At 42.0% G+C, this 22410-nt stretch overlaps 1 protein-coding gene across 4 annotated transcripts in view; it reads left to right on the forward strand.

Moving 5' to 3' along the window:
- Positions 1 to 22410, forward strand: part of LOC124607491 (eukaryotic translation initiation factor 5B) — a 426670-nt gene that overhangs the window by 396890 nt on the left and 7370 nt on the right. For 2 of the 4 annotated variants that reach the window (XM_047139868.1, XM_047139863.1), the window contains exons 21-22: positions 19279 to 19392; positions 19761 to 21661. In XM_047139868.1, the coding sequence (XP_046995824.1) occupies positions 19279 to 19386 (108 nt within the window). In that variant the 3' untranslated portion in view covers positions 19387 to 19392; positions 19761 to 21661. Of the gene's footprint in view, positions 1 to 19278; positions 19393 to 19760; positions 21662 to 22410 lie in introns of those variants that run through there. The other 2 variants (XM_047139867.1, XM_047139864.1) reach the window with 1 other exon arrangement.

Below are 22410 nucleotides of genomic sequence, written 5' to 3' on the forward strand. Positions count from 1 at the left end.
GTATGCAGGTACAACATGTTGATAAACCATTCCATGAATATCAAAGAATGAAATGACCATAACTTTCCCAGCAGAAGCATCACTTTGACAGCAGCAGTGTTGATGTTTTCTTCCGTAAGAGCAGTAATTTCCTTTGAAATGTTTCCCCTCGTTAAACATTTTAAACCACCTTCGAGCTGTGCTGTAGGGAGGCCTCCTGTAGCATTGTGTAGGCCTCAGCTGAAGATTTGTTGAGACGAAAGCAGAATTTCAAAGCCGCATACTGTCCCTCGCGTGTTAACCTCCATTGCAGCGGTAGGCGATACTGAACATGTCTGACGTTGCCTGCCTCTCACAGGCGGGAACCAGGAGACCCAACAATGAAACTACTACGGCGTGTTTGTTGCACGTTAAGCTAACAGAATGTCGTAAGATTAAACTTCAGCCCGAGAAATTATGACTATTAAGAAATTATGATCATTCTGTATTGAACACATCTCGTATTAGAAAAGAGCCAAAAAAACCTCCCCTAAAATCAACACAGAAGTAAAATTGGACCCTAACCAGTGTTTCTACTTTGTTGTTGTTGTGGTCTTCAGTCCTGAGACTGGTTTGATGCAGCTCTCCATGCTACTCTATCCTGTGCAAGCTTCTTCATCTCCCAGTACCTACTGCAACCTACATCCTTCTGAATCTGCTTAGTGTATTCATCTCTTGGTCTCCCTCTACGATTTTTACCCTCCACGCTGCCTTCCAATGCTAAATTTGTGATCCCTTGATGCCTCAAAACATGTCCTACCAACCGATCCCTTCTTCCAGTCAAGTTGTGCCACAATCTTCTCTTCTCCCCAATCCTATTCAATACCTCCTCATTAGTTACGTGATCTACCCACCTTATCTTCAGCATTCTTCTGTAGCACCACATTTCGAAAGCTTCTATTCTCTTCTAGTCCAAACTAGTTGTCGTCCATGTTTCACTTCCATACATTGCTACACTCCATACAAATACTTTCAGAAACGACTTCCTGACACTTAAGTCTATACTCGATGTTAACAAATTTCTCTTCTTCAGAAACGATTTCCTTGCAATTGCCAGTCTACATTTTATATCCTCTCTACTTCGACCATCGTCAGTTATTTTACTCGCTAAATAGCAAAACTCCTTTACTACTTTAAGTGTCTCATTTCCTAATCTAATTCCCTCAGCATCACCCGACCTAACCCGACTACACTCCATTATCCTCATTTTGCTTTTGTTGATGTTCATCTTATATCCTCCTTTCAAGACACTGTCCATTCCGTTCAACTGCTCTTCCAAGTCCTTTGCTGTCTCTGACAGAATTACAATGTCATCGGCGAACCTCAAAGTTTTTACTTCTTCTCCATGAATTTTAATACCTACTCTGAATTTTTCTTTTGTTTCCTTTACTGCTTGCTCAATATACAGATTGAATAACATCGGGGAGAGGCTACAACCCTGTCTCACTCCTTTCCCAACCACTGCTTCCCTTTCATGCCCTTCGACTCTTATAACTGCTATCTGGTTTCTGTACAAATTGTAAATAGCCTTTCGCTCCCTGTATTTTACCCCTGCCACCTTCAGAATTTGAAAGAGAGTATTCCAATCAACATTATCAAAAGCTTTCTCTAAGTCTACAAATGCTAGAAACGTAGGTTTGCCTTTCCTTAATCAAGCTTCTAAGATAAGTCGTAGGGTCAGTATTGCCTCACGTGTTCCAACATTTCTACGGAATCCAAACTGATCTTCCCCGAGGTCCGCTTCTACCAGTTTTTCCATTCGTCTGTAAAGAATTCGCGTTAGTATTTTGCAGCTGTGACTTATTAAACTGATAGTTCGGTAATTTTCACATTTACTTAAAGGTGAAAAAAAATACTGAGAAAAATTAAACAAGTGTACCCTGCAGCACACTGAAAGCATGTATGATTTTTGGAGAGGCGTTTACATTCTGCTTAGTAATAGTAGTACATATATTTGATGAATTGTATCGAGTGAGAAATGAGATCCTTATGGAACACAACGTAACTTGTTAATGCTATAATCATTAGTGTGGTGACTGTGTGCATTTATCTATGCTCGTTTATCTTGCCCAAGTCTTTTCCTGTCTGCATAATTGCTTCAACTTAAATCCATTTGAACCAGCTGACCGTAGTACCCGTACCTACCTACCTACCTACCTACCTACCTACCTACCTACCTACCTACTTTCTTTCCTACCCTCCCCCTCCCTCTACTCGTCCCTCCCTCTACTCGTCCCTCCCTCTACTCGTCCCTCCCTCTACTCGTCCCTCCCTCTACTCGTCCCTCACTCTACTCGTCCCTCACTCTACTCGTCCCTCACTCTACTCGTCCCTCCCTCTACTCGTCCCTCCCTCTACTCGTCCCTCCCTCTACTCGTCCCTCCCTCTACTCGTCCCTCCCTCTACTCGTCCCTCCCTCTACTCGTCCCTCCCTCTACTCGTCCCTCCCTCTACTCGTCCCTCCCTCTACTCGTCCCTCCCTCTACTCGTCCCTCCCTCTACTCGTCCCTCCCTCTACTCGTCCCTCCCTCTACTCGTCCCTCCCTCTACTCGTCCCTCCCTCTACTCGTCCCTCCCTCTACTCGTCCCTCCCTCTACTCGTCCCTCCCTCTACTCGTCCCTCCCTCTACTCGTCCCTCCCTCTACTCGTCCCTCCCTCTACTCGTCCCTCCCTCTACTCGTCCCTCCCTCTACTCGTCCCTCCCTCTACTCGTCCCTCCCTCTACTCGTCCCTCCCTCTACTCGTCCCTCCCTCTACTCGTCCCTCCCTCTACTCGTCCCTCCCTCCCTCTACTCGTCCCTCCCTCCCTCTACTCGTCCCTCCCTCTACTCGTCCCCTCTCCCCCCTCCCCTCTCCTCTCTCCTCTCTCCCCCCTCCCCTCTCCTCTCTCCCCCCTCCCCTCTCCTCTCTTCCCCTCCCCTCTCCTCTCTTCCCCTCCCCTCTCCTCTCTTCCCCTCCCCTCTCCTCTCTTCCCCTCCCCTCTCCTCTCTTCCCCTCCCCTCTCCTCTCTTCCCCTCCCCTCTCCTCTCTTCCCCTCCCCTCTCCTCTCTTCCCCTCGCCCCTCCTCTCTTCCCCCTCCCCTCTCCTCTCTTCCCACCTCCCCTCTCCTCTCTTCCCCCCTCCCCTCTCCTCTCTCCCCCCCTCCCCTCTCCCCTCGCCCCCCTCCCCTCTCCCCTCGCCCCCCTCCCCTCTCCCCTCGCCCTCCTCCCCTCTCCCCTCGCCCTCCACCCCTCTCGCCCTCCACCCCTCTCGCCCTCCACCCCTCTCGCCCTCCACCCCTCTCGCCCTCCACCCCTCTCACCCTCCACCCCTCTCGCCCTCCACCCCTCTCGCCCTCCACCCCTCTCGCCCTCCACCCCCTCCCTCCTTGTCACCCCTCCCCCTCTCCACCCCCTCCCTCCTTGTCACCCCTCCCCATCCCTCTACCCATCCCCATCCCTCTGCCCCTCCCCATCCCTCTACCCCTCCCCATCCCTCTACCCCTCCATCCCTCTACCTCGCCCGATCTCGTTCTCCCACCTCTCCCTCCTCCTTCATATCTCCCCGCCCCTCTTTTCATTTCCAAATTGACTGAAGCTATTTTTTAAAAAATTCGTTAAGTCCCATAGTGCTCAGAGCCATTTTGTAATATACCTCTATACTGCTACTGGGTTGAGAGAGCGCCAACCCTTCAGTCTTGGTGGCCGGCCGGTGTGGCCGTGCGGTTAAAGGCGCTTCAGTCTGGAACCGCGTGACCGCTACGGTCGCAGGTTCGAATCCTGCCTCGGGCATGGATGTGTGTGATGTCCTTAGGTTTGTTAGGTTTAATTAGTTCTAAGTTCTAGGCGACTGATGACCTCAGAAGTTAAGTCGCATAGTGCTCAGAGCCATTTGAACCATTTTGAACCTTCAGTCTTGGAAGTGTAGCAGGAGAACTCGTAAAGATACGTTTATAATTAAACAGGGCCTTTCGTCTGCGGAATCGAACAGTTGACAGATGTGCTGAAAATAACACAACAAAATTATTTTCACTATGAGTATTGTCTACGAATCATTATGTATATGGACTCCCCGGTGTTTGGAGTAGATACAAACATTTGTATGATAAACAGGGAAGATTGAATTTGATGGAATGAGTTTGTAAAAAGCGTTACAACCGTGTATGGCACGAACTATGTTTTCTGAGCAGTAGATAAAATTCATGGCAATACCGGGGTGACCTATAGGAAAGTGACTGTTTTCTTATTCTTACAAAATCTGCGGTTAACATTTTCTGTTCGATTTACATGCACACTTGTGAACCAAGTGGCCACCATTCTCTCGAACAGAGTTTTCAGCGACCTGCTAGAAATAACTCGTGACTCGCGCCAACAAGCGTCGGTTAATCACAGCCACCTCTTCTTCAATTGTCCTGAAAGCTGTATCTCATCGTAGGATCATGTTGCGATTTGTAACTGGCCAATTAAAATGGGCCACGAAATATCCGCCATGTTGAAGCGACAGACTGACTGGCTGGACCCGGATTAGATTCCCGGTCTTGTCGAAGATTATCTCCACTCGTCGCCTGAGTGTTCTGTTGTCCTTACATTCGTGTCGTCGTAACTGACATGAAAGTCACTTCAGCCACACTGTCTTATCGTATTTCCACTATTGAGATGTCTGTATGGGCATGACCCGAAACCCAATAATAATAATAATAATAATAATAACAAAAAAGGCGAAGGTATCGTACACGAACATGCGATGTTCTGTCGTTCACTCTTTCATTGCTACTGAAATGGAGTACAGTCCCGCATAGCAGTGAATGACGTATGCGTCTTCTCCTTCCTACCACTGAAAACGGCGAATCACTTAAACATCTCCATTTCCGCTATCTGTGCAAAACCGTTGATAATCCACAGATTAAATGAAATTAAAGAAAACGCGGTTTTGGTGATCTAAAGAAATGAAAAAAAAAACCAGTGAAACAGTAGTGGAAGAAAATGAAACAAAAAAGAAGATTGATCGTGATCCCTAGAACGCCGTAACGCAGAAAGAAGAAAGTTAAAACACAGGCACAAAAGGAAAACAGCCGATGCACAACACTTTTACAACATGTGCGCCCCATGGAACAACATCGCAACCATTAATACAGAATAAACAAGTAATATAGGTAGTACTAACGAAAATATTTATTAAAGTCAATGAATGCCTTAAAGTTAAAAATGTACTAAATGTATTTAATGAACTATAATGTACTGTAGGAAAACCGAAGAAGAAGAGGAGGAGAGTCGAAGAGTGTGACATGTGGAAAGATTTTGAAAATTGAGGGGACTGCCAAGAAATGTTGTTCGGAGAATCATTTAGGAGATAAACTTCTGGAAAAAATACAACGGGATGATACAACATGTGTTAAGAAATCAAGAAATGACATGCATAGTATTTCAGGGAACTTGTAGAGAATAAAAACTGTAGGGGAATACAGAGATTGGAACAGGGGAGGAATTCTAAGCACCCGCATCAACCTAACGGGAAGACAAAAAGATTTTTTTTTTTCCGCTGAGGCAAATTGTTGGCCGCTGACGAAGAGAGAAACGTATGTGTCCTCTATTTCCGTCGAACATTTGCCGCATATGCCATAATACAAGTTGTTCCACGTCGACACCAGCGCATCTCCGGCGTTGCGCGGGAACGAATACCACGTAGACAAATTCCGACCATAGCCACATGTGCTCTAGCCCGTTGTGGGACTGTGTGTGTGTGTGTGTGTGTGTGTGTGTGTGTGTGTGTGTGTGTGTGTGTTTACTGTACGATCGAGTGTACCTTTTTTTCCTTTCCTATTGTGCTATTTCCATTCGGTGTGGTATGCATGAAGATCATTAAGAGTTCCATGTGTTCAGCTATGCAGGAACAGAGCTGTATGTGAAATGTAGGCTAACTTTGTCAAAAAACCCCGATGTACGTATTCATAATGATACATAGATTAGTAAAGTAATTTCGGCAGATGTTATCCGTGTTGGACAAATAAAGTATGGAAAACAGTGTTTTAACTGAGCTTAAACTAGACAGGTTAATAAGAACAGGGTTGGAAAGAAGTCCGAGAAAATCGTTGAGTCATTTAACAGTTCAGTCTAACCTGTCACTAGCATCTCCTAACAGATCTCTGGACGAGCTGAAACTTACAGTTCAACAACAGTCCATCAGATGACCAACACAGATACTGTAGCTCAGTGTCAGTAGTGCAGCAGTCTAGACCAGTTTTTCCATTATTAGCTTGATCCTGAAGTTTTTTTCTGATGAAGCGTAACTCCATTTGTCGTGAATTATCAGAAAAAACTGCGTTGGAGCTCTGTTAACCCTTGATTACTAAATCCTCGTAAAATTTGCGACTGCAGTTGATACCAACTCGCAGTTCCCGCCAATCTGGTATTGTCAGGATAGGGTGTAAAACGGAACGTTTTGTACTTATTTTGTATGTGATACATCATTGGAGCCTTAATAATTGTAGTTAACTAATGCATAACCTGTGTACAGGTTTAGTAAAGGTGTAACATTTCCTCCCCTTTAGTGTTCTGGGGTTAATTCTCATCTGTTTCCTAAAGTGTCTCTGTATGATGTGAAAACGAAATGTGGTCTGCAATTAATGCAGCGTGAATTATTGGAGCAATTTTTTTCACCAACCCATAATTTCTCAAACGTATGTGAACAATGGTCAGAGAATGACTGGGTGTTGTGTGCTGTCCTTAGGTTAGTTGGGTTTAAGTACAGGGCTATTACAAATGATTGAAGCGATTTCATAAATTCACTGTAGCTCCATTCATTGACATATGGTCACGACACACTACAGATACGTAGAAAAACTCATAAAGTTTTGTTCGGCTGAAGCCGCACCTCAGGTTTCTGCCGCCAGAGCGCTCGAGAGCGCAGTGAGACAAAATGGCGACAAACCCGAGAAAGCGTATGTCGTGCTTGAAATGCACTCACATCAGTCATAACAGTGCAACGACACTTCAGGACGAAGTTCAACAAAGATCCACCAACTGCTAACTCCATTCGGCGATGGTATGCGCAGTTTAAAGCTTCTGGATGCCTCTGTAAGGGGAAATCAACGGGTCGGCCTGCAGTGAGCGAAGAAACGGTTGAACGCGTGCGGGCAAGTTTCACGCGTAGCCCGCGGAAATTGGCTCATGCCACAACTGGAGACCGACAGCGCCGACTTCATCTTTCAACAGGATGGTGCTCCACCGCACTTCCATCATGATGTTCGGCGTTTCTTAAACAGTAGATTGGAAAACCGATGGATCGGTCGTGGTGGAGATCATGATCAGCAATTCATGTCATGGCCTCCACGATCTCCCGACTTAACCCCATGCGATTTCTTTCTGTGGGGTTATGTGAAAGATTCAGTGTTTAAACCTCCTCTACCAAGAAACGTGCCAGAACTGCGAGCTCGCATCAACGATGCTTTCGAACTCATTGATGGGGACATTGCTGCGCCGAGTGTGGGAGGAACTTGATTATCGGCCTGATGTCTGCCGAATCACTAAAGGGGCACATATCTAACATTTGTGAATGCCTAAAAAAACTTTGAGTTTTTGTACGTGTGTGCAAAGCATTGTGAAAATATCTCAAATAATAAAGTTATTGTACAGCTGTGAAATCGCTTCAATCATTTGTAATAACCCTGTAGTTCTAAGTTCTAGGGGACTGATGACCATAGATGTTAAGTCCCATAGTGCTCAGAGCCATTTGAACCAATGGTCAGAGAACTAACAGCTACCAAAGCGATCCACAGTTATTTCACGCTGGACCTTGCAAGAATACACACTGCCAACGCGTCTGTGGCAATATTACAAGGTGGTTTTGATGACAGGATAGTTAACTGACCGCTTCTTTCCGAGATCTAGGTGTGATTTTCATATACTGGGGTTGTTAAAAGATAGTGTCAAAAATCAGTCTATATACACTCGTATGGTTAGAAGACAGTTTTAGCCGCTGAAGTTGTACGAGTCTTTGACAATGTGTTCAAGTTGCTCTTGCTGCATGCTGTAAATGAAGGTAAGCGTAGTTTAGTTGTATTGTTTGTTAGTCAATGCTCAACTCTGGGAAGACGCGCGGAGCCATCATGCGGTAGCTGCCGAGGGAAGTTGCCGTTGCGCTTCCCATGCGAACTTCGGGCGCGCGCTTGCGTCATATATGAAACACCCTGTGTATAATCGTGAGGAATTACTGGGCATGCAAGGGAGAACCAGTTGCGTTGGAACCATTGGAAAATACTTATTTTACCCACGATGCGTTTGAGGTACTTTAACATATCTTCTTTAGGTTGGTATTCGTGTTTATTTTACGTCTTGAGGTAGAGATGGTGGCCGCTTCAGTGCGTTTCTGCCGACTGATGCATCCGCATTGTGTGGCGTAAATAACGCCATATATTAACAGGCATTCTCTTAGCCTACAATCCCTTCCTTGCCTGTTATATATTATCCTTGCTTCGTCTGTCACGCGTAATTTAACATCTAGGGAGGAACATTTCCTTCACTTCGTCTACGACGTGGATACCGATCTCGTGTCTACTATTTATCGTTACTTTAGTTTTTCTTTAGCTTACTCCCAGCCCATGTTTGCAGGCTCCATTCAGTAGGTCCAGCAATTCTTCTTCAGTTTCGTTGAGAATAAGTCATGTCATTGATATCGTTTCAGCGTTAATTTTAATCGCACTCTTGAACTTTTCTTTTTGTTCGCTCATTTCTTCATCGATGAACAGGTTGAACAGTGAAAAGGGAGACTATGTTCCTACCGTACCCCCTCCATGGGGTGTTCGGAAATTCCCCTTACAAACTTTAAGGAACGAAAAGTATTACTTATGTGTTTATTAGCATTTAATAATTGATCCCATATGTTGTACAACCTTCAGTTTAGCACACGTTTACTTTAAATGTTTACCGTTCACTCATAATGAAACGACAAACGGTCGCCGCAACTACATCAGTCAGTGTTACAGTGGAGATCGTGCACATGTCGCTGTAATCTCCTGGCGAAATTCCTCCAGCTAGCGTGGCTTACGTCGATAGACGTTATCTTTCACTGTTTCCCACAAGTAAAAGTCCATAGATGTGATCTGGCGACCGTGGAGGGAACTCTTCGTCCAATCTAACGGCCCGGAAAATTGTCACCCTGGAAAGCTCATATGGCTAGGTGGTAGTGTGGTGGCGCCCCGTCCTGTTTGTAGAAGACATCTTCTTCAGCTCCATAAAGCACAAGTATACCTGGCAAAATTGATGTGCGTAAAATTACCAGGTACACATCTACAGCGACAGTAGCATCAAAGAAAAAGGATCCCACTAAGCCCCTAGATGATGAACCCATGGTAGGTTGACCACTTTACCCACATAAACATGCGGATTTTCCGATGCCCAGTACACACTGTCCTGCCGATTCACGGTTCCATTAAGTTTAAATTGTGCCGTGTCACTCCACACTACCTTCGTCACAAATTGTTCGTCATCAGTTACCAATTGCTGATACCATTCGCAAAATTACATTCGGCGATCGGGGTCGTCGTCATTAATCGCGTGCGGTAATCGTGGAATGTAAACTTTCCAATTTGCAGCTTTCAGAATTATTCGTACACTTGTACTGCTACCCCCCACTTCACGTGCACATTGCGTAGCTAACTTCTGTGGAGAATGAATAAACGTTTCGAACGCGAGAGCCGACGAAGCAGGACTTGTAGCTGTACGCTGACTTCCTGGTCTTCCTTTGTGAATATCACAAATCGTTCCATGCAATTCAAACTTGTCAGTGATGCGTTTAATCGTTAAGCGGGTTAGCGGTTCTGTTGCAGACTCCCACCTCCACTGACGTTGCACTTCAGCAGCATTATCAAACTTGAAAAACCACGTCACAATACATTTTCGTTGCCCAACTGTCAAGAGTGCTGCAGCCATCTTGTTTTCTCAATACCTAGATGAAAGCACTAACATCTGTTGAGCCAAAGCCCATTCTACAACACACTCGTAAGTCAAATGGAACGACAATATCTATATCTCGATAGAGCCTGACAGTGTATACATTTTTCTGGCGGACTCTGTATTTTGTATAGGAACCCGTGTCCGGGACGGTTTCAGTTCAGCTGTTTAACTCATCCACTTCTGCTTGAGGAATTGAATTAGTAGTGACGCAGAACAATTATTAGGTAACAATTCGAAAGAAAACACAACGGAACACCCCTTTATCACTAAGCACATTTGTCTGCTGTAACTCTTAAACATTACATATAGTTTGCTGGGTTCTTTTTTGTTTTGAATAATGTAAACGCATGATTTTAAAACAAACAAATGTGCTTAAGAGGTAAATGGATGTTTCGTCAAGTTTCCTTTCAAATTATTACGTAATAATTGTACTGCATCACGCCTAATTCAGTTCGTCAAGCAGAAGTGGACCCGTCGTAGAACGGAATCGATCGTTTCCAGGCATGCGTTCCTATTTAAAATATTATGCACTTACTCCCCCCTCTACAAGCCCAAAAAGTTTGTATCGGGAATCGTAGAACACCGTGTATAATCACAAACACTTCCCTCGGTCTTCTATTCTTACTGTTCCCTGTAGGTTCTTATACATATTTCTCATTACCTCTCTTTCTCTGCAGCTTATACCTTTTTTTCCCTGAGAAATGCAAACATCTTGCAGCATTTTAAGTTGTCGAACGCTTTTTTCAAGTGGGAAAATGTTATGAAGGTGGTTGTTGTTGTTGTTGTTGTTGTTGTTGAGGTCTTCAGTCCTCAGGCTGGTTTGATGCAGCTCTCCATGCTACCCTATCCTGTGCAAGCTTCATCTCCCAGTACCTACTGGAGCCTACATCCTTCTGAATCTGCTTAGTGTATTCATCTCTTGGTCTCCCTCTACGATTTTTACCCTCCACGCTGCCCTCCAATGCTAAATTTGTGATCCCTTGATGCCTCAGAACATGTCCTACTAACCGGTCCCTTCTTTTTGTCAAGTTGTGCCACAAACTCCTGCCCAATTCTGTTCAATACCTCTTCATTAGTTATGTGATCTACCCATCTAATCTTCAGCATTCTTCTGTAGCACCACATTTCGAAAGCTTCTATTCTCTTCTTGTCCAAACTTTTATCGTCAATGTTTCACATCCATACATGGCTACACCCCATACAAATACTTTCAGAAATGGCTGCCTGACACGTAAATCTATACTCGATGTTAACAAGTTATGAAGGTATCTCGATTTTTTCTTAAGCGTTATCAAGCGCAGCGTCAGAACTACCTCTTTCCGAGAGCTAAATTGATCGCCGTCTAGCAGATCTTCAATCTTGTTTTTGCGTCCGTCCACGTTATCGTCGCTAATTTTCAAGGACAGATCAAGATTTCGAACGTCGTCACGTCCCAACTTGGCTCTGATAACCACGTGGTGGCGCGTGCCATCAGTGCCGGGCCCCGTCGTCTGGGCGGCGGACAAGGTGAAGGCTGGCTGTGGGCGACCTTGCGCGACTCCGGCGCCCCGCCCGCGCACATGTGCCTCGTCAGGTGTGAATGAGGGGCCCCGCCCATTGAGCGCGCCGCGCAGCGCGACACGGTATTGATCCGCCGTCATTCAGCGCACACCGCTCGCGGCACTTGGACCGTTGTCGCTCGCGTGCACGTCCTAGCACTGGCGCTGCATTTTCCTGCGGAACCAGATATTGACGGGGTGCAATTCGGAGACAAACGAGCCAGAATGGCGACACTCAACGGATCACTGATTACTGTAGTGATGTCATCATCAGATGCTTTACACTTACATGGATATAAATCTGAAGTGTGATGAGATTTATTTGCTGGTTCTGCCAGTGAGATTATGTACTGTGATTTCACCGTGTTTGCTGGATACCTGTTTGTCTGCGCACAGAGCACAGTAATTTAAACAACTGAATATGAAAATTTTAAGTGGGGACGTATTTATTACTGTGATCTGTGAGCCAGACAAACAGATGTTCAGAAAAAACGCTTACATCTCACTATATAAACTCACTGACATACCCAACAAACAAACATCACACTTCAACGTTATGTATATTTAACTGTAAAGCAACTGATGATGGCAGCATGCTGCCAAAATCCGTCGTTCTAATAAATATTAGTAAAAAGTCACCTGAACTGGAAAAATGTTCCACTAAAAAAAAGAAAAACCCAACTCCTTCCCCCCCTCTCCATATCCCCCCACCCGTGCTCCCTCCCTTCCCAAACTGACGATAGTTAGACGCCTCAGGAGGACGTGCCCTATCACTAAATCTCTTTTTGCTTTCTACTTTTATCATAACACAATTCTCTTCTTCTCCTCGATTCGATTGAACCTTTTCATTGGCTACCCAATACACACACGTAATCTTCAACATTTCACATCAGTGCAGGGCTACGCTCAAGACAGATAACTCAAGGAAAATCTTCGTAAGTTTTAAATTTATATTCTGTATGAACAAATTCCTCTTTATATAACATATCTTGCTATTGCCAAAACTACATTTTATACCATCTCTGCTTTGCCCGTTGTCAATTATTTTGCTGGCCAAACAGTAAAAATCTTTTGCTGTTGGAGTGTCTCATTACCTAATCTACTTTTTTCAGCATCACCTAATTTAATTCAGTTACCCTCCATTGCCCATGTTTTATTTCTGATGTTCTCCGTGTTATAACCTCTTTCCAAAACGCTATCCATTCCATTCAAGTTGCCCTACGCAAGTCCATTGCCATCTCCGACAAAATTACAATGTTATCGGCAAACTTCTAAGTATTTTTTGTTTCTCTCTTACTTCAAATATCCTTTCCAGATTTTTCCTCGGTTCCTTTCCTCCTTGTTCAATGTACGCATTGAATAACATGTGGAATAGGTCCTATATCCTTGTAAACAGAGATCTACGGATGAATAAAGCTGCTGCTGCTACAACAACAACAACAACTGCTACTACTACTATCACCCCCCCCCCCCCCCCTGCCCACTCCCTTCTCTACTAAAGCGTCTCTTTCATGACCTTAAACTCTTACAACTGCCGTATGCGTTCAGTACAAATTACAGTTAGCTGTTTGCTCCCTGTATTTTATCCCTATTAGCTTTGGTATTCCATTCAACATTGTCAGAAGCTTTCACTAAATCTACCAATATCATAAACACCTCAGTATTGCCTCGCATGTTCCTCGATTTCTTCAGGACCTAAACTGATCTTGACTTCTGCGAGGTTTTCCATCCTTAAGTAAATATGTATCGTGTCAGTATTGTGCAACTTCTGTAATAACCACGGCTTTCGAGTTCATAAGCCAGAATTCTTCAAAATTTACGCTCCCAGTTATGTAATAACACACATTTGAAGTCACATGTTTCTTTACTCCCATTGGACAGTTGAAGTTGTACATTAGGGAGAGTCTTCTCCCCAATGGACAACTCCATTCTTCCAATGTATTCTGCTCCAGTGTGTTCAGCGTTTTTGTGACATCCTAGCTTCCAACAAATGTGACTGAGGAGCCAAGTATTTCATCTTTGAATATGATCTCTCTTTCTCTCTCTTCCATTAATGAAATTTCCAGTATCAAAACAAGAGGAAAAAAAGAGCCGAACGATAGTTTTATAAGCGCCGTATGCTATTACAGATTACACTTTCGTACGATTCTTTGGTATATCTGTATCAAGCATCTGACATCTGCATGTGTAGATTTACAGGTTTTGAACAAAAATACGAAAACACGACAAACGCAAGACATCACCATGCCTAATACGATATAGGAATCCCGTTGGCATTCAAAACAGCTTCCAGTCATATCGGAATGGATAAATGACGGATAGCATCCTTCCTTTAAAACAATGGCAAATTCAGGTAACGATGATGGATGTGGATAGCGATCAAGCACCCTTCTCTCCAGAAGAGACCACAAAGGCTCAATCCCAGGAGTATTGAGATACTGTATGATGGTGGCCATCGGAGATGCGACAGTTCCTTCATCCTCGTGCTCACTAAACCAGTCCTGGATGACGGAAACTGCTTGAAGAGGGGCCCTGTCGTCGTGGAACACAGAATCACCATTGGGGAACAAACGTTTAACCTGGGATGGACCTGATCATAAAAAATGGTCACATGATCTTTGGTAGTAATGCGGCTTAGCGGAGTAACCATGGCGTCCATGGAATACCGCGGTGTGACTTCCCAAATATATGACCGACGTAATTTGGGCCAGAAATAGAAAACAGTTGAAACAAGACTTTCTTCCATTGCTCCGTAGTCCAGGTTTTGTGGCTTCGACTACAAATTTTCCTGTTGAAGGCATTAGGCTCACTGATGAGTGGTTTTGAATTCCAGTGCGCCCTGCTATTCCCTGCTTATGGAGCTCCTTTCCTGTTATTTTGGTGGTAATAATGTTCGCGACTGCGACATTCAGTTCTGCAGTGACTTTTGGAGCCGTTGCCCCTACGTTTTTTGTCAGTCTTCTTCAATGGCCATCTGTCACGATCAGTCAACACACGCTTTCGTCTGTGGTGTGGCTTAGCAGATGATTATTTTCCGCTTTCCCTGTAAGCAGTATAAATCTTTGATGTCTTGGTCACACAAACTTTTGAAGGTTTCGGCTGCTGCAATCTGGGTACTTATTGTGTACTTAAATATATAGATTTTGACGTTGATTTTATGATCTGAAGAAACTGGTAATTATGAATTGTAGGAAAAAAACAGTTGTGTGATCAAGATGGATCTTCACAAACGTAGTGCCATTTACATGATCGCGGACTCATTTACAAGACTTCATGTCTTCAGTCAACCAAACACTTGGGCTCCCTTGGTTAAGGAAGCATCCACCATACGAGCACCAGCAATTCACCCACATCTGAATTCACTTAGCTTTTACATAACAGCAATACAGAACACTGTTCTGTCAATGACTGACACGTATGAAACGTAATATGGACATTGAAAAGGTGCCATTCGTAGTCACATACAACAGCACTACTTTCAAGCTTTGTTTTGCATCGGCATTTATATTCAAGCAGGCATTTCTCGCCCTGTTTCATATTTTTGTCCGACCCCTGTATGTGACCATTCAACATTACGTTGCACTGGACAGGTGGACCTACCAGCTTGATAGTTATGACAGATTCCAGCTGGTCTCATAATCTGGAAGGCCAGGATTCAAGTCCCCCATCCAAACAAACGGATTAATGGTTCAAATGGCTCTGAGCACTATGGGACTTAACATCTGTGGTCATCAGTCCCCTAGAACTTAGAACTACTTAAACCTAACCAACCTAAGGACATCACACACATCCATGCCTGAGGCAGGATTCGAACCTGCGACCGTAGCGGTCACGTGGTTCCAGACTGAAGTGCCTAGAACCGCACGGCCACACCGGCCGGCAAACGGATTAATGTTTTCGGTATTTTTTCTATACTGCTCAAGGTAAATGTTGGGATGGGTAAAGTGAAAAGTACATGACTGATTTCCTTCTCAATCGTTCCTCAATCAGAACTTGTTGCTCAGTCGCTTGTGGCCTTGTCGTGGACGTGACATTAAACCCTCATCTTGCTGGTTCCGGTGACTTAGCTCCAGTATTGGCGTCTGTTTACAGGCATTTGTTTATCTTTAATTATCTTTGTTTCGTAATAATTATCCAACATTGACACTTCCCTGTTAACGAATGAATCATCCACTAACTGACTCAGAGACCAACAAGCGTTATCTGCTAGGCCTTTCGTATATTTCGTGGACAGTAATGGCCCTGTCATACTACTTCGAAGCACACGAGATGTTGCTTCACTTTTAACGATGGATAAGTTCCCAGTCTAGTTTGTATACCTGTTCCAATCTCCTGTGAGCAAAATGATATTTATTAAGTAACTATATATAACTGTATTGAAAGATTTTTGGAAGTTGGAAAACACGAAACCAACCTGAAATCCATCATTCACCGCCATTCTACCAACCAAACAGAGGCTGCTTGCTCACACATGGTTGGTTCTTTGGGGATTCTTCGTTGATGCTTACAGAGTTATTTTTTGGGCCTAAAACATCAGCACGCTCCGCATGTGAATCAGTTGATAGAATGAAAAGCACAGAGCGTCTGCGGTGTCTCGCCCCCTCTTTTCGTGAAGTTAAATGCAGGGTGAGTCACGAGGTTTTTCCCCGGTTGCTACAGGTTGTTCCTCAGGTTATTTGAAACAAAAAATGTAAATACAGTAATGTGATCAGATCCATAATTAAGGAGCCACAACAGAGTTCCGAAACATGCCACGGTGTACAGAGCGCTACACTTGTGTTCACTGGACACACGATCAGTCTTATGTAGACAAGTGCAGCGAGTGGTACGTTTGCATAACAATCACGTTGTTGATACTGCAGGTTCTATTTACTGTTATTGTCTCCTGTGTACAGTACACTTTGCGATGCCGTACAAGTTTTCATCGCAGGAGTATGGAGAGATGGTGTACATTTTGGGCGTTTGTGATGGTAATGAGAAAGCTGCTGCTGCCGAATCTCACCGGCGGTATCCAAATCGTAGGATTCCGAGTGACAAAACATTTAGTGGAACATATCAAACTTTGCTAGACACTGGTACTCTTCCCAGTATTCGTATTCACTCCGAAAGACTTCGTGACGTTAAAGATGAGGAAAACATTCTTAATTCAGTAGAGCGCAGTCCTCAACCAAGTAAAAGACGCCCAGCTACCCGACTGAACGTTTCACAATCTAAGGTATGTAGAATCCTTCATGAGAGTGGACTGCATCCTTTTCATGTGAAGAAAGTTCACCATTTAGAACCGCATGATTGTGCCAACCGTTTGCACTTTTGTAATTGGTTAAATGGAAATCGGCAGCTCTGTCGCTTCATAATGTTCAGTGATGAGGCAACCTTTACAAGAGATGGTATCAACAACATGTATGACATGCATGTCTTGGTAGACGAAAATCCCCATGCCACGGTAGTATCTCAATTCCAACGCAGATTCAGTGTCAGTGTCTGGTGCGGTGTTGTGTGTGGCCAGTTACTGGGGCCGTTTATTCTCCCGGGAAATTTAGATGGTCAGATGTACGTTAACTTATTACGAGAAGATTTACCGCAGCCTCTTGAAGACGTTCCTTTGGAAACAAGACACCACATGTACCTCCAACATGACGGGGCACCTGCACACTTCCACCAAATGGTAACAGCTTATCTTAATCGATGGATAGGTCTCAGGGGCCCTATCAACTGGCCTGGCAGATCCCCAGATTTAACAGCCCTAGATTACTGAATCTGAGAGTGGATGATGGTTCAAAAGGCTCTGAGCACTATGGGACTTAACATCTTAGGTCATCAGTCCCCTAGAACTTAGAACTAGTTAAACCTAACTAACCTAAGGACATCACACACATCCATGCCCGAGGCAGGATTCGAACCTGCGACCGTAGTAGTCGCGCGGTTCCGGACTGCGCGCCTAGAACTGCGAGACCACCGCGGCCGGCAGAGTGGTTGAAAGACATCGTGTACGAAGTTAAGGTGAAAACACGAGAAGAATTAATACATCGCATTTTCGATGCCGCAACGTTAATAAGGAACGAGCATGTGAAATTACGAAATGCTAATCGCGTGGTTCACTCCCGTGTGAATCTTTCCCTTCAAATCCAGGGAGGAAATTTTGAACACTTGCTTTAAATCGACTCTGAATACAAGAGACTGCTACAAAATAGTTTAAATTAATTATTATGTGCATTTTCGATAGTGAAATCCTACAATAAAAGCTTTTATCTGCCATTTGCCTGAGGTTTTCAATTACCGTAGCTCCTTAATTGTGGATCTGATCCCATTACTTTATTTAAATTTTTTCCAAACAACCTAAGAATACCCTCCAGAAACCGAGGGAAAACCCCGTGACTCACCCTGTATATCTTTCAGTGTAAAAACGGTTCTTGACAATACATTCTCACAACTGGCAACCTCTTTATTTCTTTTATTTAGCGTTGGGGAGCATTATTTTACTTGTTGTTCGCGAGATCATCATTGTCTGCTGCTGTGGAAGGAATTTCCATGAGAAATCAGATTTGTGTGACAATTTAACTCTGCATCCTGTGTAATTGAAGAAACACGAAGTTATTACTCGTAGTTTCTTGACACACACCAGTTTCTTTGTCCTCCCAAATATATTTTAATTGCTCCTCAATTTCATGTTTCTTCTGATTTTGAAAATTTTTTTCACATGTGCGAATCTTTTCTGATATTGTTCCACATACTGTATCATGATAATCTCTTTATTGTTTGCATTTGAGTTAGTCTACAGATGTTCAGGATTCATGCCTTACATCCACTGAAAAGTAATTATATGTCTGTAGTAAAGATTTGCCAGTTTCAAAAATTTGGAATTAATTTGACCAGGTTAAATGAAACTTGATGGTACTTAGATGTGTGTCACTGAAATTACCAGACTAGCAAGTAGATCTAGTGTGAAACAATCATTGCTACATGTCATACAATGACTAGTTTATTGTTGTTGTAGTATAGCTTGTGAACATACACATGTTCATTGTAATATGTTAAAAGAACTCTTGTATCCATTTGTTAAATAGATATGAATTAGATATTTTTAAAGATGATGATTATTTAAAATAATCTTATGATTAAGTCCTGTAATTCAGTTACCATTTTGTATTGATTTGTATGTTTTTCTCCTGTCAAAATGTAGCTTTCAGTTATTTGCATGTGCCTATATGAAAGGGCGGGACTTTATCCAAAATAAAAATATTAAACTGATGATGGATTCTGCACTTCCCTTTAATGAGTACAAAAACTCTCCAGTTCATATTGTTGTCACTTGGCATGTGTTAGGGATCTGAAACATCACGTTTTGCAATCATATGTCTTCATATTTGATAGTCTTAATTAGCTACTAGCGTAGACAATAAACAGATTTCAGCCTGTGTGGATCCTATTTTCGTTCTTGAGCTCAACAACACTGTGAAACATAACTGAATACTGAGTCCAAATAAATAAATGTGAATCTTGTTTTGTCTCAGTCTCTCAAAGATGGTTTTAACAGAGATGAAATAAACTTGGAAAGACCAAAAGAAAGTAGGAGGCAGACTCAGTTTTAAGCAGCTGTCACAAGACATGTCCTAAGGCAAACAACACTCGTGGTGATTCAGGTGTTTTTTACTGAGTATATTGTAGCTTGCCTGTCTCGTCAATCTGGAGTGTGGTGTTTAGATGTTGAGTAGTGCATTCACAGGCCAGTTAAAACTTCCATGTCTCCTGACTCAATGTTTTTCTGACTGTTGCTTCTTTTGTATTTTTTCAGATTTCAAGACAGTCAATTGATGCTTGCAAGGACTACTTCAGAGATGATTTAGTGAAGACAGACTGGCAGCTCATGGTTGAGCTGAAGAAACTTTTCCAGATTCTGTAGTAGTGGGTAGGTATTATTAAGACTGAGAGAAAAATCTGTATCATGCACGCCATTTATTATATTGCTTTACCAGTTTTGTATAAAACTTTGCATAAAAAGTAGATATTTGCTACAATTTCCCCATTGTATAGTAGCCTTTTTTATGTGCTGTCATAAACAAAGATCCTGTTTTAAATAAAGAGTTTTAAGAATCTATTATATATACATCGTAGTAAACATACATTATATGCTCATCCAGAAATGGATTTAGCCAATGTTGATTCAGAAGAAAACCAAAAAAGTACCCCACTAAATTTATAGTTTATTCCAATTTCCTAATTTCAGTTAAATACTCCTTGATTGATACTATAAATATGCTGTTGTTTATCCTGCAGCATCCTGATGCAGTCTTCCAGAGATTTTCTTCTGCATTCTAGGTCTTAACACACAGTGTGTGACCAATGTTTGCATCTGATAATGTAGCCTTGCCAGTTTAGTGTGGCATAATTGTTCAGTGATCCATGATATATTATGGTCTGAGCAGTGAAAATCTTGCATTATGAGTTCAGATCTGTCTAATGTGGGAGCAAGATGGGAAAAATCTCATGTTTCTAGTTCTTGGTTGAGGCTGCAGAGCAACTTTTCTATTTATATAAAATGTTTTGATGTTTTGTATGTATGAATATAGGTATAGTATATCTGAAGAATATATATTGAAGTATATATAAAATCTGCAAACTATTTAAGCAAATTATGTACATTTTTTGCAACTGAAAAGAGCCTAGTTTATACTTGTATACAAATCTTTGTTGAGGGTGTGAGCAATGATAGTATTACTGTTAAAACTAACTAGTGGATGCAGGTAAACAATTTTAGGTGATCTCTCTTAGGAGTGTTCACCAGATTAATCTCCCAACGCCTTTCTTTTGCAGGGAGCTATCTCTATGATCTTCCTAATCATAATTATTGTCCAAATTGACACTCTTATTGAAAAGAAACCAAGTACTTTGTGGTGTTTTTATTTTATAATCCTGTAATTCAGGGAAATTGCTGTGATTTGAAGTCTGCAAATGATTTGAAGTCTGCAAATGATTTGAAGTCTGCAAATGATTTGAAGTCTGCAAATGATTTGAAGTCTGCAAATGATTTGAAGTCTGCAAATGATTTGAAGTCTGCAAATGATTTGAAGTCTGCAAATGATTTGAAGTCTGCAAATGATTTGAAGTCTGCAAATGATTTGAAGTCTGCAAATGATTTGAAGTCTGCAAATAGATATTATGCTTTTTTATCTTCTGAAAAATACTCTTTCTCTTTGAAACAGATTATAGTTGCACAGTAATCTTAAGTTAGCTTGTTTTGGCTCTTTCATATAGTATCTCAATTATTATTATTTTTTTTAATTGTGTTCCAAACTCTTCGTGGTTCTGCTGCATTGTGTTGCTTCGTCCTATTGTTAATGTTATACAAATTCAGTACAATATGAAATAATCATATTTTTCTATTCAGTACTATGAATTTTGTTTTATCACCGTTGCAAAATTTTATAAGTAGTATAAGAATGTACTGCCACAGATGTTAGTTTTTGTGTTTAGAAGAGAAAGAATTCAGTCAAGAACATGAAGCTAAATAAAGAATGGTAATAATTTTGATTCAGTATTTCAGCTGTAGCCACATACTACGATGAGACCAGAAAAGCAAGTTGATTTTTTTAAAAGTTAAGGTATATTTCATACTAGATTTAACCATGCTTAAAGGGATGCATGATTCCCATACCATCCTCATCTGTTTCACATATTGATTGTCTTGTAATATCAGATGAGAGTGAGATGTGAACTATCAATTTGTTTATGTTTTCTCACTCTAGGGAAATAGTTTGTTTTCCTGTTTATAGAAAATGGCAAATCTGTAGTATTGCAGAAATTGCAGCAGATCCATGACTGTGGAGACACCTATTGTCATCTTTATGTGTATGTATTCTTATGCACAAGATCAAATTATCCATTGCCCCACAATTACATTATTTTTGAAAGATGTGAATGTTTTTAAAAAAATTTAATACACAAAAGTATTGTTTTAATGCAGCTTGTGGTAATCATGTACTTAATTTATGAAGAATTAGTTTTTTCTGTCATTTAACTGATATTTTTGTCTGTGATGGAATATGTGTGTTTGGGTGAGATCGTAATTTGCCATTGCATAGCACTGTAACATTTGCAGAAATTCTGTTCATTCTGGTGTCACTGGTTAACAATAACAGCTGTAATAATTGTTTGAAATAAATGAAAATTGAACTACATGAAAGAGGCGTCCATTTTTGTATCTAAATGGCATTCTAACACTCTGTCTCTTAACAATCAATCACTGTCATAAGAAAGATGTGCCACACTTATGAAGACAAAGCGGAAATTCTCTCTATGGATTAGCACAATCTCTCATCAATGTTGCTATAAACCATTTGATGCAAAATACATTCTGTCTAATCATCAGAAGAGCAGAATTTTACTATTTGTCAACTGCATAAAGTTGAAAACTGTTATTTCCGCACTGTTTTAAATAAACTCCTTTTTTATGGCTATATGATTATTTCAGATGTTCTCATAACTTTAGTGTAACAGTGTCAAGACAACACAAATAAACAAAACCAATTAAATTGCACAAAATTCTGCATTGCGTAGACACCATGTGTTATTATGTAACCTAATTTTTCTTTTTGGTGTAATGCTCAGAACTTATTTACACTCCATTATGATATCTGTGGATTCCTGAGTTAGAAACAAAGAAGTGATACTGATAATATGGTGTTTTTATCACACAATATTTTAACCCCAACTGTATTTGAGTTGTTTTGTAGCCAGCAGCTGGTTGCTTCCTTACAATATCTAGAACTTGTTGATATGCATTTCAGGGACCTTCACATTTTCTCACTACTGTGACGTACACTTAATCACTAGAATGTCAAAATGAGATGCACATTGATGATGTATTCAGCATTAGTGTAGGTAAAGTGAGAAAGAAAGTTGAAAAGGTGCGAAAAACTTAAAAAAG

Source organism: Schistocerca americana, chromosome 3 (genome assembly GCF_021461395.2).
Source record: "Schistocerca americana isolate TAMUIC-IGC-003095 chromosome 3, iqSchAmer2.1, whole genome shotgun sequence".
Classification (NCBI taxonomy): domain Eukaryota; kingdom Metazoa; phylum Arthropoda; class Insecta; order Orthoptera; family Acrididae; genus Schistocerca; species Schistocerca americana.